The sequence below is a fragment of the Terrapene carolina genome, unplaced genomic scaffold (assembly GCF_002925995.2).
Source record: "Terrapene carolina triunguis isolate 2854851 unplaced genomic scaffold, T_m_triunguis-2.0 Scaffold391, whole genome shotgun sequence".
NCBI lineage: Eukaryota > Metazoa > Chordata > Testudines > Emydidae > Terrapene > Terrapene triunguis.
In genome coordinates, this window is record NW_020664742.1 from 277,773 (window position 1) to 294,595 (window position 16,823).

A 16,823-nucleotide genomic window follows, 5' to 3' on the forward strand; every position below is an offset into this window, starting at 1 on the left:
AAGGTAGCCAATAAACACTGCCTGCCAAATGTATGTCAGAATGAGACAAGAAATAAGGAGGAGTCCTTTTGAGGAGGACTTGAACTTATTTTTATGATGTTGAAAAACTAACGAGAAGCAGCAATGCCAGTTTAAACATTTCACTAGACAGCATATGTTAAAAAAATAAAACTTGCATTTTGGCAATTAACAATAAAATTCTCTATTGATAGTTTAACAAATAATTGCAGCACATGATGGATCCAGAATGTGAGACAACAGAGAGGTTGAAGAACTCATCAAGATTTTACAACCAGCCTTATTTGTACTCACCATGCATGTATCAAATACATTTAACCTCACTCTCAATAGATACCCTCTGATTTTCCCTTGACAGAAAAGTCAAAGATCTCTATCTGATGAGACACATGGCAGGGTACTAAGAACTGAGGTTAGAAAATACGAATGCTAGCCTATTACAAAAAGGGTTTTGTCACTACCTACCCACAGAAGATTTTGGTACTACTGTTCCCACAGTAGTTACTATTCTTCATAAATACAACTACCTTTCACATATTTGTTAGATAAATGTATACTGTTAGAGAATCAGTCTTGCAGAAAATGCACTAAGCAGTTCCTAATGGGTCAACTGGATCTTTGATTGACTGTAAATCCATTCACCTTTCAATGTCAATGAAAATTTTATTGTGTTCTCCCCAGCAGGTGCCCTGGATCTGTCAGCTTCTAACGAACAGAGTCTATGTTCATATCAAAGATTTTAATTTAGAATCTGGTTAACAGTTAGCAGATAGGAATGGAAAGCAAGAGAGAATTTGAATTAGTTCCAACTTTATTTTTTTAATATAGTGAAATGACAGATGTATGTCTATGTGATGTAACATTGGTAAATACGGTCTTAAATCAATTAGTGTCAAGGAAACAAAGGAACAACCCTTTCAGTGGCGCACTGAAAAACAGGCTCAGAAGAGTATTGTTGGGAGTGTTCCAGCTTCCCCAGTGTGCATTCAGTGGGTGACCATGTTCCCTGCCAGGCTTTCCCCTTCAAAAACTTTTGGCTTGTCAGTGGCCAGTACTACAAATAGGTTTGGGTTTTTAAATAGCCCCTCTGTATTCTGTTTCTGGATCAATTCTGTACTCCAAGTAGATAAACTCTCTGAATGCAGCATCATAGAGAACAACCTAGCACTGTATGCAGTCAGTAAAGGCAGGGCTTATGTAACATTTGGACAGAAAGCACCTCATATGCAACTCCCCTTCCTTTAAAAAACGCACACCAGTAAAGAACACAGATTCTCTGATTTTATTTAACTGTATTTTGAAACAATGTTTTTTTTTTCCTTGCTGAAACTATAAGATGTTCTCAAGATTTAAATTAAATTTATTCTCCTTCCCCCACTATTTTTTCCCCATCTAAAATGTAGGGTGCCTGACTTATTGCAATGGTCTCGATTTTCGATCTTTGTTTAAATAAACCTCTTGTATTCCATTTATGTATTTATTCATTAACCATCTAAAAAGTGAAAGCATTCCACAGCAGAGGGCTGATCATAAACTTATTACTTTGTATTTGGTTGGGTAACTCAATTTAAAATGAATGAGGTAATGAGAGATGAACAATTGTACAACAGTACTGGATGTGTTGAATTTTAGTGATTTTACTATCTGAGCCAAACACTTCCCCTTGCATTTTAGGGAATGTTAAATTGCTTGCTTCTAATTATATTGTTGTTATTTATTACTGTATAATGCCAACCTGGTGTTGGGTGCTTTATGTACATGTATCGAGTTAGGGCCCCTGACTCAAAGAGACACTTCTGGAGAGGTTTATTTGATCTAGATCAGTGGTTTTCAACCCACAGGCCGCATGCGGCACAATTAGCACACAGCTGCGGCCCAGCTGTGTGCTAAAGGCTGCCGGGTCCAGGTTCCCGGCTGCCTGGCGCAATGAGGTCGGGGCCTCCGGCCAGCCCTTCAGAGGGTCCAGGGGCTTCCCCACGGGGTCTGGGCTGCCCTGCTGCATGGCCAAGTCCAGGGTCCCTGCCACCTGGCCCCCCGCCCACGGCCCCACTCCTGGTCCCACTCTGTGGAGGGGTCTCTGGATGGGAGGCGCTGGGCATAGGTTTCTGTGGGGAGAGGTTGGGGAGGCACTGTGATTCTCAACCTGCGGCCCAGGTAATACATTGTGAGCTGCATCTGATAAATAGGTTGAGGACCACTGATCTAGATGAAACCAATACTGAAATCCTCTCTTTCTTGTACCTGAAATCCAAGTAACCCGTATTTACAAACAATGTTTCTTCTCCCGTACAAAACAAATATGTTTGGGTCTCAGGAAGTTGCCAGATAACCAGGTGTAAAAAGTACCATAATAGTGACTGCAAACAGAGCAGGCAAACAGAAAACAGAAAAGCAAGGAAGCCCCACGTAGGTATAAGGTTTAAATACTGTACCTGCAGAGGCACCATAGTGCAAACCCGAGGCCACAATAAGGGTCAAGGCAGATGGCAATCTGTCGTGAAGGGTACAGTTCACACTGTAGCTTTACAGAGCGACATAAGGCACTTGTAGCTGCATGTGACATCTGGAGAAGGAAAACAGGCTCATGTATGTCAGGAAATTTTTACATGTTTAAACACACTTGGGAATACTGGATGTAGAAGCCATGACGCGGGCCATGATTTTGCAGTCAATGTGAATAAGGGAAGTCATGTTCAGCACCATGTAACCCCTTCAATAAAGGTGCGAGTGCTAGTAATGCACCTCTTCAGATATCCAGGGAGTCCTCCAGCAAAAACAGGAAAGACCAGAGTTGACATTCCTGAAATTTCTAAGGTCCAAAACACAGAGAAATTTTTTTTTTAACCCCTCCATAAGCCCTCTTTATGCATCCTAAAGGAACAAAAAGGTACAAGCCCTGTGTTTCCTAAGATATTTTGAGGGTCATCTTTAAGTGATTTGCCTATAGTTGAACAGCATTTCTGTGGTAGTTGAGAACAGTACTCTTTACTCCAAGTCATGCCCCTTAACTTCAGGACTACTCCTTCTCTGACCATGTCTACGCTACAAACTTATGTCGATGCAAGTTACATCGGCACAGAGCCATTGCAGTCAGTACATCACTTGTTCGCGTGCACACTTGGCTCCTTGTGTCAGCGGTGCACGTACTCAGCAGGAGAGCTTGTTTCGATGTACAGTGTGGAGCACCATTGGTAGATTAGCATCCTAGCACAGGGTGCCATCCCTGCAATGGAAAATTTATCTACACACTTACCTGAGTTTCCTTCCCCTGCGTTGGGCTTGTCTGTGCTTGACTGGCTGGACTCAAAAACAGGTCCTGGCTCACTATGCAGCTGGATCCCCCAGTTGGCTGTCCCCCCATTCTCCTCCTCCTTGTCCACCTCTTCCTCCTTGCTGTTCATGGCAGGGACCTGTGACTTGGGCTCTTGGAGGTATCCACAGTGGTGTGTATGGGCGAGAGGTCTCCACTGAGTATGGCAAGTGGCTCTTTGTAAAAGTGTCAGGTCTGCGGCTCAGCACCAGATCGATTGTTGGCCTCCTTGGCCTTCTGGTATGCTTGCTGCAGCTCCTTAACTTTCATGTGGCCCTGCTGCTTGTCCCTTTTGTACCCCTTCTCCTGCATCCCCCGAGCAATCTGCTCACAGATGGTGATGTTTCTATGGTTGGTTCGGAACTGTGCCTGCACAGTCTTCTACCCACAGGTCCAGGAGATCCAATATCTCCTGTCTCCAGACAGGAGCGTGTAGCCAGTAAGGTCAGTTGCACTTAAAGGAGAGCTGCTCAGTGTGCTCACCAAGTCAGGCAATCGGGAAAAGGAATTTCAAAAGTTCACAGGGCTTTAAATGGTGGGTGGTGGCGATGGCGGGCTTCTGGTCTACGTGACCCCTGGGCAGTGGAGTTCACAATGGTGACCAGAGTGGTCAGCATGGGCCATTGTGGGACAGCTGCTGGAGAATTATTAGGGTTGACATAGGTAACAAGTGTCTACTCTCGTGCTGCGTTGACCTCAGTACATCGACCATGGCTCAATATTGCTCAGGGAAGTGGTGTCACTATGTTGGCGTAAGAGAGCTCTTACATCAGTTCGAGACAAAGTTAAGTGTGGACACATGCACGACTAGACTGACGCACGGCAGCTGACAACAACATAACTTTGTAATGTAGACCAGGCCTTCACCTCTTCTCTTAAGTCTCACCAATTCCCCAGCTACAACCATCATTAACTGAATATTTCTAGACAGCTGTGCCTGACAGGTCTACATCAGAAATCTTGGTTGCAATGTGAGATTTGAAATATGTTTACATTAAAACATCTCTCACCATTTTTAGCCTTCTTCCCAGCTTGAGTTGAATGGAATAAAGAATATGAAAAGATTCCAGGGAAGAAACTAGTTAAGACAATCATCTCAATTCAATTAATATACCTTTACTCCTGCTAATATGCCAGTCGTAGACACACTGAAGTCCAAATAGGCCAACATATCCGGGGATGGAGGTCTAAAAATATTAGCCACCTTCTTTTTAGGTATATCATCTATTTAAAATACACAAAAGCAATACAATTGCACATTATTTTGGAAAAGGTAGAGCAGTAAACCTTTAAAACATTGGAATATTAGGTTATTCATGGTTTATGGATTGACATGCAGCCACAATACGAGAGACTCAACACCAATCCAGCTAGCCAGCTGTGCTAACAGGATAAGTAATTAACAGGTCTCCAAGCTAACGGACATCCTTGCAAAGACAGCCAGTTATGCTAACAGCTTTAAATCATATTGGAAAAGCCATGATGCATCTTTTCAGTTATCCACACTTCTTTGCATGTCCAAATGTAAATCTTATTATATTATTAGCAAGTAGTTAGACATCTGTACCTGTATCCAAAATGGTGGGCCATGTTTTAATATCTACAGCTGTGGCAGCTTCCTTGGACTTCAGCAGTTTCATTATTCCTTGTGTTGTAAGGATACATACAGACTTACTGACCTGTACAAAGTACAACATTCAAAACGTTAACAACACTGACGAATGGATGTTCTTGTGCTTTAATATCCACCCAAGTCAGTCCAACCTGAAGGAGTTGATTATAAAAAAAGCTGTAAAAAAGAAAAAAAAAATTGTGATAATGGAAAACAAGTTTTTAACTAGTTTAATGAAACATGTATAGACTCTGGGTCAGAGGGTCACAGCACTACATTTTCCAGAAATTCATATTAACCGCACCATGAGGTTTATTGGGCAATTTTTTACTTATTGGATCAACAGTTTTAAACTAAACAAAAACAAAACACAAAGGAATCTCTCATACCTCTACAATCATCTTGACAGTGGGCAGAGTAGTAGCAAGATTTTGTGGGTGAGGGGGTCGAACTGTTATGGGTATACAGCCGGCATATAAACAGCCATAGAAAGTTGCTATTAGGTCTACTCCTGTTAAGGACAAAAACTAGTTTTAATTTCACAAATCATCATAATCTCTCATACCAATTCCAAAAAATATCCTCAATACATTTTAAGAATCAAAAGACTATACGCATATATTTGTCATAAAAGGTCCATCTAAACCAGTGCCCTGCCTCTGGAAGTAGCCAGTCCTGGGGGGTTTGAGTTTTTGCATTTAAATATTAGTACATTAGTAGTAATTATTTAAGTTCTTCAAATGAGAAGATTTGTTGAAATACATTTCGATAAAATGTCCAGTTTTGGGTGCCACCCTTTAAGAAAAAACTGGAGAGAATCCAGTGGAGAACAACAAAAATAATCAAAGGTTTAGAAAACCTGATCTGTGAGGAAAGGTTAAAGAACTGGACATGTTTAGTCTTGAGAAAAGACTACTGAGGGGGGACCTAATAACAATCTTCAAACATGTTAAGGGCTAGTCTAAAGAGCATGGTGATAATTGTTCTCCATATCCATTGAAGGTAGGACAAGAAGAAATCTCCTCAATCTGCAGTAAGGAAGATTTAGGTTAGTTATTAGGAAAAACTTTCTAACCATAAGGGCAGATAAATACTGGAACGGGTTACCAAGGGAGGATGTGGAGCCCCTGTCACTGGCGGTTTTTAAGAACAGGTGGACAAACACCTGTCAGGGATGATCTAGGTACATTTGGTGGACTAGCTGACCTGTTGAGATTGCTTCCAGTCCTACATTTCTCCGATTCCCTGATTAATACATTCCATGAAGTTTGAGATGGTGTGGTAGATTATAAAGTGGGCAATCCGGTCTTTCAAAGTAATATATACAGAATTTGTCTTTCATAAATTAACATTATGCAGTTTCTAAACTACCCTTTTTGCAGAGTTTTACGCTCCTGTTCTACATTTACAAGCATGCATTAGTGACAGAGACCAAACATGAACTCATTCTAGAGATGGTCACTTCCTGTTAGGACACAGGTGCATTTGTGGTCAGCACTGCCCTCTACTGTACCTATTCTGTGAACGCACACATCCTTTCACTCTTTGGAACCGAGAATGTGGTACCTTTCATGTGATCTAAATTCATTCCCTATTCACTTCCCAATGGCATGGTATTGCACAACTGTCCAGATACGTTCCATCTGACCTTCATAGATTTATTTGATACATTTATCCTGCCAACTGGAGAATCGGCTTAGCAGAAAAAGCAGAGAAGTGAAGGAGCCTTCCCCTTAACAATTACATGCTGGTCACTTGGAGATGGATTACCAAATTAAACAGCTGTGGGACTGTTCGAGCATCGAGATGCTTACGTTCCTTTACAGTATCTGCTGTCTCTATTCCCTTACCTGGAGGATAAACCAGAGCGACATGGTCTCCGACATTCAGTCGTCCCTTCTCCATCAGTGCAGCTGCCACCCTCTCTGCTTTCTTGTGCAGTTGTATACACGATGCAGTGCTAGCTACTGTGCCCTGTATAGTACAAACGTGACTTAGGAAAACTTGACAGGAAATATAATTTGACACTGAGTAAAATAAATAGCCTTAGATCTAACACTTCATTACAATTCTGGTTTTAGCATTGTAGCAGATAGAATTAAAGACTTGTTGAAACTACATTTAGAATGGCAGAATTCAGTTAGTTATAATTTCGACAGCTAATACAGACATTTATTTTAAAGTTTTTTATTTTTTATCAATTTTAATTTTCACAGTTGTGCAAAATTATGGGTTAAGCATTTTTTCCCCATTTTTTATAGATTTAATTTTATCAGGGAGTCAGCCAAAGGTGGGAGTGGGGCGGCAATTATTTATAGACAATAGACACTGATTCAAAAAGCTAAAAGCTTTATAACCGTTGAAACACAAATTGTCAACCACGTCTCAAAATATTAGCCTTAAATTAAACTTTAATAAGTTCTCAAGCAGCATTTTTCTTACCTTGCCTACATGGAAATTTCAATTATCATTGATGGAAATATTTTTTCGTGTGTATAGTGAAATCAGCATTTATTGACATTTACCAGTAAAAATCTAATCCTGCCAAGCCTAACTATATTCAAATACTTTAGCAGCTCGGAAACGGGGCCAATTGCATCAAAAACTCTTAAAATGCACACAGAACTGGCTGTGCTGTAATTCACATATTTACAAGTCTCCAGCATTATAAATATCAGAGAATGAAGATACTTTGGTACAAGTTCTAGATTTGCCTTTCCACACAAATTTAATAGCTTAAACCCATCTTTGTTATTAGAAACCAAGATGATGAAAATGTAGCATACTTTTCCGATTCTGCCAGTAAAATGATTCATTATAGCAGAAAACAAAAGTAGTTAAAGCATTCTTTCACCTCCGGTGTCTTGTTCCAGCAAGTCTGTACAGGGGGCACTACAGAAAATCCTCGATAGTCCTTACAGTGTTACAGTCTACTCTCCTTTCCCTTCACCCACTTCTCGTTCCAACCCCTGCCCCACAACCAAGTACCTTCTCGACGCTATTTAAAGGCTCGTCACCTTTACAGTTAGACTTTCCCCCACTACTTTAAAGGTCTTAGTCAAAGCTTTATTTTATTCTTAATTCAGTGCTTACCTCTTACATTTCTGATACCTACATTTGCATTTCCTAATTTAATGCCCTTTGCTTTAAATTTCTCTTCATTAATGATATTTTTCTGTACTGCACAGTAGACAGTAATACCAGGCCCTCACAGGGAGCACCAGTAAACATTCCTAGCTAGCAAAGCAGGTAACCAGGAGTTCGGAGGAGCTCTGCTAATGAACATGGCAGTTAACTTGCAGTTAACTTTCAGGTCAGTAAAAAAAAAAAATTCATTTCTGGGGGTAACAATCCAGCGTGGAGGTTTCCTGGACTGCAGTAGGATACTCTGCAGCCTTGGGGAACATTTTAGAGAAGTGGTCGTCGAAGCCCTGCAGTCCCAACAGTGAGAAATCTGATTTTGGATTAGGACACAGGACAGAATATGCTGATACAGCATTCATCAGCTCGCCCACAAGGCCCCTACCCCACCAACATTTAAGCCTCTCAAAGACTGACTTTTGCCCTGCTGCCTACGGTTAACCTAGATAACTTGTACAAACATGCCTTATTTGCCGCTCCTCTTCCGCGAGCCACTTGTTTGTCTGCTCCTAGGCAGTGAGCTCTCCTTCCCTGAGTGTCCTGAATATCCAAGCACTGCCACAATCACCTAGTAAACCATAACTGAAATGTCTGGTGACAGAGGTATGGTGTGGGGGCTGCCAGGACAGATTAACATTGCTTGGCCCAAGCTGAAGTGACCACAATGACTCAGGACTTGTCGTCTTTCACATTTCTGACTGCCATCGGTAGTGACAGTCAGTGGAAAAGCACACAGCAAAACTTTAAACGGTAACTGAATTTCTGTCCCTCCGTGCTCTGGAAGTGAAGGTCACTTCATAGAGCTTGCTGCTAAAAACCTACCACAAAGACAGCCTCCCTCCCCAACAACCGGCTCTTCAGAGACCACTTGTGCTGGTCTTGTGTCCTACACCTTAGCTTGCCTGCACACACATTTTATTTGCCAGCAAGGTGGAGGGTCACAAGGTAGCTGCTGAGTCCGACACCTCAGATCCACTCCTTCCCAAGAGAGTGTTTGTAAGCAGGCAACCCTGTTGACTGAGGCAGGGCACGGCTAGCAGCAACAGGCAGTCCTTAACCAAGTGGACTTTTAGGATATGTCTACACTGCAATGAAAAACCTGTGGCTGGCCCATGCCAGCTGATGTGGGCTAAGGGACTTGGACTAAGGGGCTGTTTAATTGTGGTGTAGACGTTCGGACTTGGTCTGGAGCCCAGGGCCCTGTGAGGTTGGAGGGTCCCAAAGCTCAGGCTGCAGCCCAAGCCTGAACGTCTACATTGCAATTAAACAGCCCCTTAGCCCGAGCCAGCTGTCTAACCGCAGTGTAGACATATCCTTCGGGCCCATCTGATGACCCAGAGCTCTAGAACACTGTACATGGACACGTTCCATTGACCGTCAGACCGTCCCCAAAAGAGGTAGAGCCCACTGGCACTAGTGGAAGGGACAGAGGTGCCCCTGAACCCAAGAAAGCGGGAACAGAGACCTCCAATGTGTGCCCTGGATCCATGACCATCTTTCTTTTTCTCCCGTCACAGCTCTGGCGAGGTCTGCCTTCTCTTACCCTTCTACTCAAAGGGCAATGAGCACGAAACCACAAATGCCAGGCATGGTGTAGACCTCAAATCTGAGGGAAGCTGGACACGCAGCTGCTGCAGCTCTCTGAAACTAGACAGGATGTAGACTAGTGTTCTAGGGAGGGAGCAGACAGTGAGCACAGTGTGAAAAAGCTAAAATACTGACCATGTGCGTTCATTAATGTGTGCTGGAAACCGGAGGAGTCCCCCCAACATCAATAATTAGGCTGTAACACGAGTCTGCCACTTCCCTTCCTCAAACCCAAATAATTTTACTCATTACTTGATCTGAAAATGAGACTAAGTGCATCTCACCTTGGAATTCAGCAATAGAAAGAGAGGGTGATCTGGGGTTGTCTGGGCTCGCCACTGAAGAACATCTGCTAAGTACAGGAACTGAAATAGAAAGAAGACAGGACAGAAAACATTCAAACTCCCTTGAAACATACCATGCTCAGCTTCAGTAGGGTACTATAACAACTGCTACCCTTGGATACATTCAAAAAGTCTCAGTGCTACCTTTCTTGCCTGGTCATTATCCTCCAGCTGGGTAACATCTCTCCCTGAGGCTTGTGCAATTCTCTTTCCAGCAACAAGGTTGCCCACTATCATAGAAGCAGGACCAACATCTGGGTTAACAAATTGAGCAAAATGAGAAGATAATTCAATTTAACAAAGCCAATCATAATTAAATAATAACTAATAATTAAGCATGCATATTACCATAAATAACTAATGCAATGTAATGTTAAAAAAATAAAAAAGGAAGGTAAAAGGCTGAAATCAAACATCAGATCTGACAGAACAAACATAATCTGGTAACACAGACTTTAACATGTTCAGTTACCGAGACACAACATTTAGAGACAAACACGAAGGCTGAGCTACATACTCTGCTTTAGTTACCTGGCTGTTTTTGTCGAGGTTTAGGCAAGTTGGTAACACAGGTATGAGGACACATCAAAACATTGCAAGGGTGCAGAGCACCCTCTAGAAAGCGCTGTTTCGTTTCTGAAATATGAATTCCTCCGAGTGGCGCCTTCGGCAAGGTGTTGGCAGGAACCAAAGCAAGACAATACACACCCACTTGGTGAATGCTGTCAATTGCCTTGAGGGGGAAAAAAAGAATTAATTACGTACGGTGACATGGCACTTAGCTGGAACAAGAATTCTAAAGTAATTTACAAAATCACAAATTTTACTTGCACCATAATTTGCAAATAAAGGGTCCAATTCTGCACTCACTGAATTCACAGAAGTTGTGCCATGACTTCATTGGGAGCAGGAGCAGATCCATATTTCTGCTCGTGCAGTCAAGCCCAACACTGATTAGGGAAGTTACTAAAATGTGAGTGATAAGTGCAGAAAGGTCGTGAAGGCCAAAACTGTGTCACAGTGTACTTGTCTTGCATCTGAAGAAGTGAGGTTCTTACCCACGAAAGCTTATGCTCCCAATACTTCTGTTAGTCTTAAAGGTGCCACAGGACCCTCTGTTGCTTTTTACAGATTCAGACTAACACGGCTACCCCTCTGATAGTGTACTTAGTGTGTCTGGTGCAACCACAGAAACACAGTAGAATGTAAACCACAAGAAGATATAGCGGGGAAACATTTAGTTGCTTAACACTCACTATCTGCTCCAGCTTGGGAACCACGCAGAACAACAGAAATGGGTCATACTTGTCTTTCTATGAATGACATCCTTACCATTACCAAGTAAATTGGTAATGGAAGACTTAAAATCCTATGAATTTATATAGAGACCATTGTCTCTCTATTCCTACACAGCTTTTCCCTCAGCTTAAGAGGCATCTCTCTTTACATTGGTCTCTTCAGTCCTACCCTCCCTCATACTTCATTTTCTGATTCCTCGGCCATACCTGCTCTTTCAGTTATTGCACCCTGCAGCCTCCTTAGAAGTGACTGGCTACTTCAGAAATACCTGACTACTAGTGGACAAAGTGACCTAAAGTAGCTGTTCAATTTAGGGGCATACAGGAGACATGGAGCACTCCCAAATCACACATGCTACTAACAAATGTTCTAAAATAGAAGTCTGCTTTTGATATTTTGTATAAGTTCAACATTAAGTTCTTTCAGAATCAAACAGACCAAAGGACACTGGCAAAAATAAAGACTAACGAATTACAAATTGCACTATCTTCTGCAGGATTTGAAAATTCCAATCAAAATGAACTGCAGAAATCATTTCTCAAGAACAAACTGATTTTGCTCTTGAAAAAAATTCCATTAGCTAACACCCCAGAAACGCAGTCAGAAGTGAGCTTATCAGAGGTTTCTTTGGCCAGTTTGGAGGTAAGGTTGTTTATATAGAAAACAGAAGCTCTGATATTCTCATTTGATACATTAGCCTTATTCACCTGAAAAAAGAGAAAGGACAGATCTGACTACCTGTAGAACCCTGCTCATCCACTGAAAACTATCCTCCTCTGATGCATCAGGGCGCTGCTCTGCCACAAGCACTATTCGATCATCATGCAAAACGGTCACAGAAAACACTGCTATCCTAGAACACAAAGGACAGAAGAATGATAGGACTAGAAAAGATGCAACGTATAATGAACATAGCATGGTTTATTACAATATGGATGGTCGTAACTCCTGTGGAACTGTTTTCACAGACACAAACATTATTTATGCCAGATCATCACAAAATCACTCAACTTGAGGACAAGAGGAAGTTTATTTTAATTTTCTTTTCTCAGATTTGAGAGAATTTGCACTTCACTACTATGGTTCATGTGTTATTACAAGCAGGGTTCAACACATACTGGAGCTGTGCAAACTTTCACTATATAATTTTGTCATGCACATTGACGCTAACCTACAACATCTAACTACTGAATCTCTCTCCAAAGGAGGTGGACAACTCTGCCAGATTAAAAGGTGGCATGTCTAGCTGTATATCTGGACTGATAGCTAGAAACCCGCTTCCTTTGTGGGCCAAACTGGCTTTGAACCCAGGTCAGCAGTGGGGAAAAGGCTAGCAATATCTCGACAAGCTGGGAGCCAATTTTTGAAAATGATGCTTGAATTGATGGCAGTGACACATTTATGAGGAAACAATACACTTTTGTTGTAGGTTCAACAAGTAACTCAACAGCAGTTCCTCATGCCACACTGCCACAGCTGTAATCACAGGAGACACCTGAGCTGAATGCCCCTCTATGTCAGAGCGATAAGCTGGGCACTGTAGTATTACTTTTGAGGGTCCTTCAGAGGCCCCAAGCAGCCAGCTTGTTCTTCTCTGGGCATGTTGCCAGGTGCATCAATTAGCATGAGCAGCTGTGGGAGGGAGCTGTCTGGTAGGGTTCGATCGGTTAGGGGGAAGGGAACTTGTGTTCTAGGTTTGCTGGGGGTCTCAGTTCTGCAGGCTCTTGGGGTGAAGCTGCTGCTTAATTTTATTTGTCTTGTGTTAGGGTGTCTAGAGCTCTGGATAGGCATCCACATTTATTTTTTTAGAAATCAAAATAAAATAAATATACAGATGATGCAAAACTGAACAAAGTAGTATTGTAAAGTTTTAATTAGAAACAAACACAGAGAGGAGAGGTCAGTAAGACTAATGATTTCACCAGGTCAAGGCAATTTTAAACAATTTAGAATCAGTTTACATAAATTAGGTTTCATGCTGTATGCTAGCAGGGGAAGCCACACTTTCATATTCATACTCACATGGTGACATCTTGCCCCCAAAGCAAAGTTCAATGCAGAACTTTCCCCAACCTTGAAAGCACTCTGAAATGCTGGATGAGCAGAGGATAAATACACAAGAATACAATGTTAGGGAATAAGTTCCTCTCTCAAAATATTCACCTTCCTCTGTAGACAAACTTCATTGGTTCTACTGCCAGTGCTGTGGCTACTACATCATCAGCGTTGTGTTTGCGAATGTTCACCACCATCAGGCCATCCAGTTTTCCCACCACGAACACCAAACTGTCCTGAAAAGACGACAGGCTAAGAAACAGAAAAGCCACACAAAATGCAAACCCAAGACTCCCAGCAATATAAGATCATTAAACCCTAGGGATAAGAGAGTGACATTATATAGACTTATATGAGGAAAACAGATTCTCTCGCTAGAGAATCCTGTTGAATGCAGCTGCGCTCACACAGAAGGAGGCGGTTAGTTGCCAAAGCCAGCTACTCGACCCAAGATGTGCCCTTGCTCAGGGACATGATCCTGTCATTTGGCTTTGAAATCAGGAGCACTAGGAACCCATGATCCAACAGCTGGAGAAGGTATCTGGAGGATACTTCCCCTTGGGAGAGCAATACTAACTTGACATTCCAGTCTTAGTTTCATTTGATCTGCAGATTGTCACACAAGATTATATTTCAGTATTCCTGTTCTGTTTTCCTAAATCCTCCTATCTACTTTCTACTGCATAGTCTGTTAATTCAAGAGTGGATTCACTTCGTGGGCATTTGGAACAGTTTTGTCCATTCATACTTACAGGTCCAATAAAGCCAAGCAATCCTGTTCTTGTGAAGGGTTGATCTGAAACAGGCACCCCTGCTGCTGTCACTGGACTGGTCTGATAGAATACAGAAGATAAAGTATTCAGATACACACCACAGGCACTTCACTGTTTAACTAGTACTGTGAAGCTAAAACGCATTCACCTTCTGTTTCAGTGAAAATCTTTTATGATTAAACAAAGAATGAACTAGAGAGAGCGAGAGAGCATTTGCTGTCCTCCTGGCTGACGTGGCTGTAACTCGCGCGGTGAGGTAGGCAAGTACAATCCCTATTACAAAGGGGCAGAACAGGCACAACAGGAGCTGAGTGACTTGCCCAAGGTCACATAGCAAGTCCGTGACAGAGCTGGAACATAACCCAAAACTGAGAACCAGAGCTTGTGTTTTAACCAGGTAAGTTTCACTAATAACTCCTCTTGTGTTGCCTCTTCTGGTTTCCTTACTGTTTGTGAGGACTACCCCACCCGGCCTGCCTGACTCCTCACTGCTACGTGGCTGGACATTCTGATGTTGGAAACCCTCAGCGAGAACGCCCTCCAGAAACATAAGCTGGGTCAGGTATTGGGAGCTGGGAGGCTGGCTAGAAGATGTTTCCAGCAGTGAGGAAAATGGTCAGGACTCCTTGTATTCAAGAGTCCTGATGCACCGTTTTTGAAACAGAAAACCCTCCCTGATCCCATGATAGCATTCCATCCATCATCTTATATTGGTGTCTGCAACAGCAGTATCCGAGTGCCTCCCAAAAGTAAAAGAGGACAACAATGGGCACTTCCTTCCTTGCTGGCCAGGATGCGTAAAATACTACTTTTTGTTTTTGCTTTTTTGGGAATAGGCCTGTATATGTGAAAAAATTAGATTCAGATACTGCTGCAGTAAAGCTTGGGAAAGTGGTAGGTTTTGTGTTTAGCACCAAATGCAGCGAGGCTGACTGCTGTTCTTATTTCATCCTCTATTCAAACTGCCTCCAAGCCCTAAGGAACAGTTTCATGTATTATCCAGTTGCAGATTATTCAGTGTTTTAATGATTACAGCAAGTAATCAAAATCTACGTTTATATAAAAAACATGTGTATGGTTTTCCATACACTAGGAAGACTTACTTAAGCAATGTGGCAATATCTGAATAATACTAGTATGCATGTAGGGTATGATGATGTGGTATCAGAGATCTACACGAATAATCACCTGACTTTATGCAATAATATCCCTGAAATGTCTTAATGTAACTTTACACGCTAATGCTGTGTTGACACAGAGGTGAGATGATCATACACTGATTATGTACAGGATGCTAATCTGAGCATGATACTAGAATCCTGAATATAGATGATTGACTGCTAATGCTATTTCATAATTTGGTTAAAGGAAAAACAAGTTTCAGTTCTGATGTGTTATTGGAGTGGATGAAGAGAGGTGTATTTTGCCATGGCTTTTATTTAATTAATTACAACAGATGCTGTTGCAATGAACATGAGCATACCTGCTGTGACACAGGTCCAGAAAGGGTTACACAACTAGCAGGCTAACTGACTCAGATTCAACCTTTAGAGACATATTAGTAGATAACGTTTGTGTTTTTTGTGTGTCTACATATAGGTTGTTAGAGGCTGACAATGTAACCGAACGGTTCCGGTCTATCACTGTATTCTGTTAAGGCAGAGATCAAAAGGAGGAGATGTTAACATTTAAATGAACTGTAAATGTAGTGATATCACTGTCTTCATTTCTCTTTGAAGTATATATTAAACTACCTGTAAATGGTGGGAGATAAGCAATTGCCTTATGTTAATCCATGTAGCTAATTACCAGTGTTGCTTAGGAAATAGGAGGTTACTATAAAGACACTATTCTTTACCCAAGGAACACCTGCTATCAAGAGGCTGACAAAAGCCTGCCAGGGATCTATAAAAACTCTTGGGCCCTGATCCTTTCATCTCAGATCTGCTTAAGCTTCATCAGGGGAAGTTTCAGTTGCAAGACTGAGGTCTCCAGTTCCATTCTGGATCACCCTGACATTGGGCACTGGACTATAACCTAATGAACGGATTCTGGAAAGGACTCTTTGCAACTCTAAAACTCACCATCTCTGCTATGAAACTGACCTAAGAACTCTCTTTGTATCTGTATGTATAATGATCTTTTAACCAATACTCTCTCTTTTCTTTTTTAAATAAATGTTAGTTTTGTGTCCAATCCTCTGGGATTGGTAGAAAGTTTTATGTGATGAAAAAGATTTTCAGTCATCATATTTGACTTGGCTGTCTGAGTGGGAGCTCAAGGATAGGTTGCTTTAAGGACAGGGCCGGCTCCAGACACCAGCCGAGCAAGCTGGTGCTTGGGGCGGCAGCTTGTAGGAGGCAGCATTCCGCCCAATCCTAGGGCGGCACGGCTGCTTTTTTGTTGTTGTTGTTCTGCTCCGGCCGCCCTGTAGGGGGCAGCGGCATGGAGGACGGGAGCGCCCTGCAGCAAGCCCGGCAGGGCAGCCCGCATCCTTCCCTCCCAGCCGACCGGAGTGGTGCGGAGCCCTCCCGGCAGGGGGCACGGCGGGAGGGGCCGCGTGGCAGCGCCCCGCTGAAGCCCTGGCCGCCCCCCTTCTCTCTCTCCCCCTGCTCCCTCCCCCTCCCCCCGCTATCCGGGGCACATCTGCAGGGCAGGGAGTCCCCCTGCACCCTGGCTCCGGC

At 42.5% G+C, this 16,823-nt stretch overlaps 1 protein-coding gene across 1 annotated transcript in view; it reads right to left on the reverse strand.

Annotated features, from left to right (window-relative positions):
- The window catches only part of DIP2A (disco interacting protein 2 homolog A), a 211,677-nt gene that overhangs the window by 28,403 nt on the left and 166,451 nt on the right, over positions 1-16,823 (reverse strand). Inside the window, exons 20-30 of the mRNA XM_026658023.1 lie at positions 14,119-14,199; positions 13,475-13,602; positions 12,050-12,164; positions 10,544-10,745; positions 10,157-10,266; positions 9,953-10,033; positions 6,791-6,914; positions 5,330-5,451; positions 4,896-5,007; positions 4,443-4,552; positions 2,451-2,581 (exon numbers count right to left, since the gene is read on the reverse strand). Of these exons, the coding sequence (XP_026513808.1) occupies positions 2,451-2,581; positions 4,443-4,552; positions 4,896-5,007; positions 5,330-5,451; positions 6,791-6,914; positions 9,953-10,033; positions 10,157-10,266; positions 10,544-10,745; positions 12,050-12,164; positions 13,475-13,602; positions 14,119-14,199 (1,316 nt within the window). The remainder of the gene's footprint in view (positions 1-2,450; positions 2,582-4,442; positions 4,553-4,895; positions 5,008-5,329; positions 5,452-6,790; positions 6,915-9,952; positions 10,034-10,156; positions 10,267-10,543; positions 10,746-12,049; positions 12,165-13,474; positions 13,603-14,118; positions 14,200-16,823) is intronic.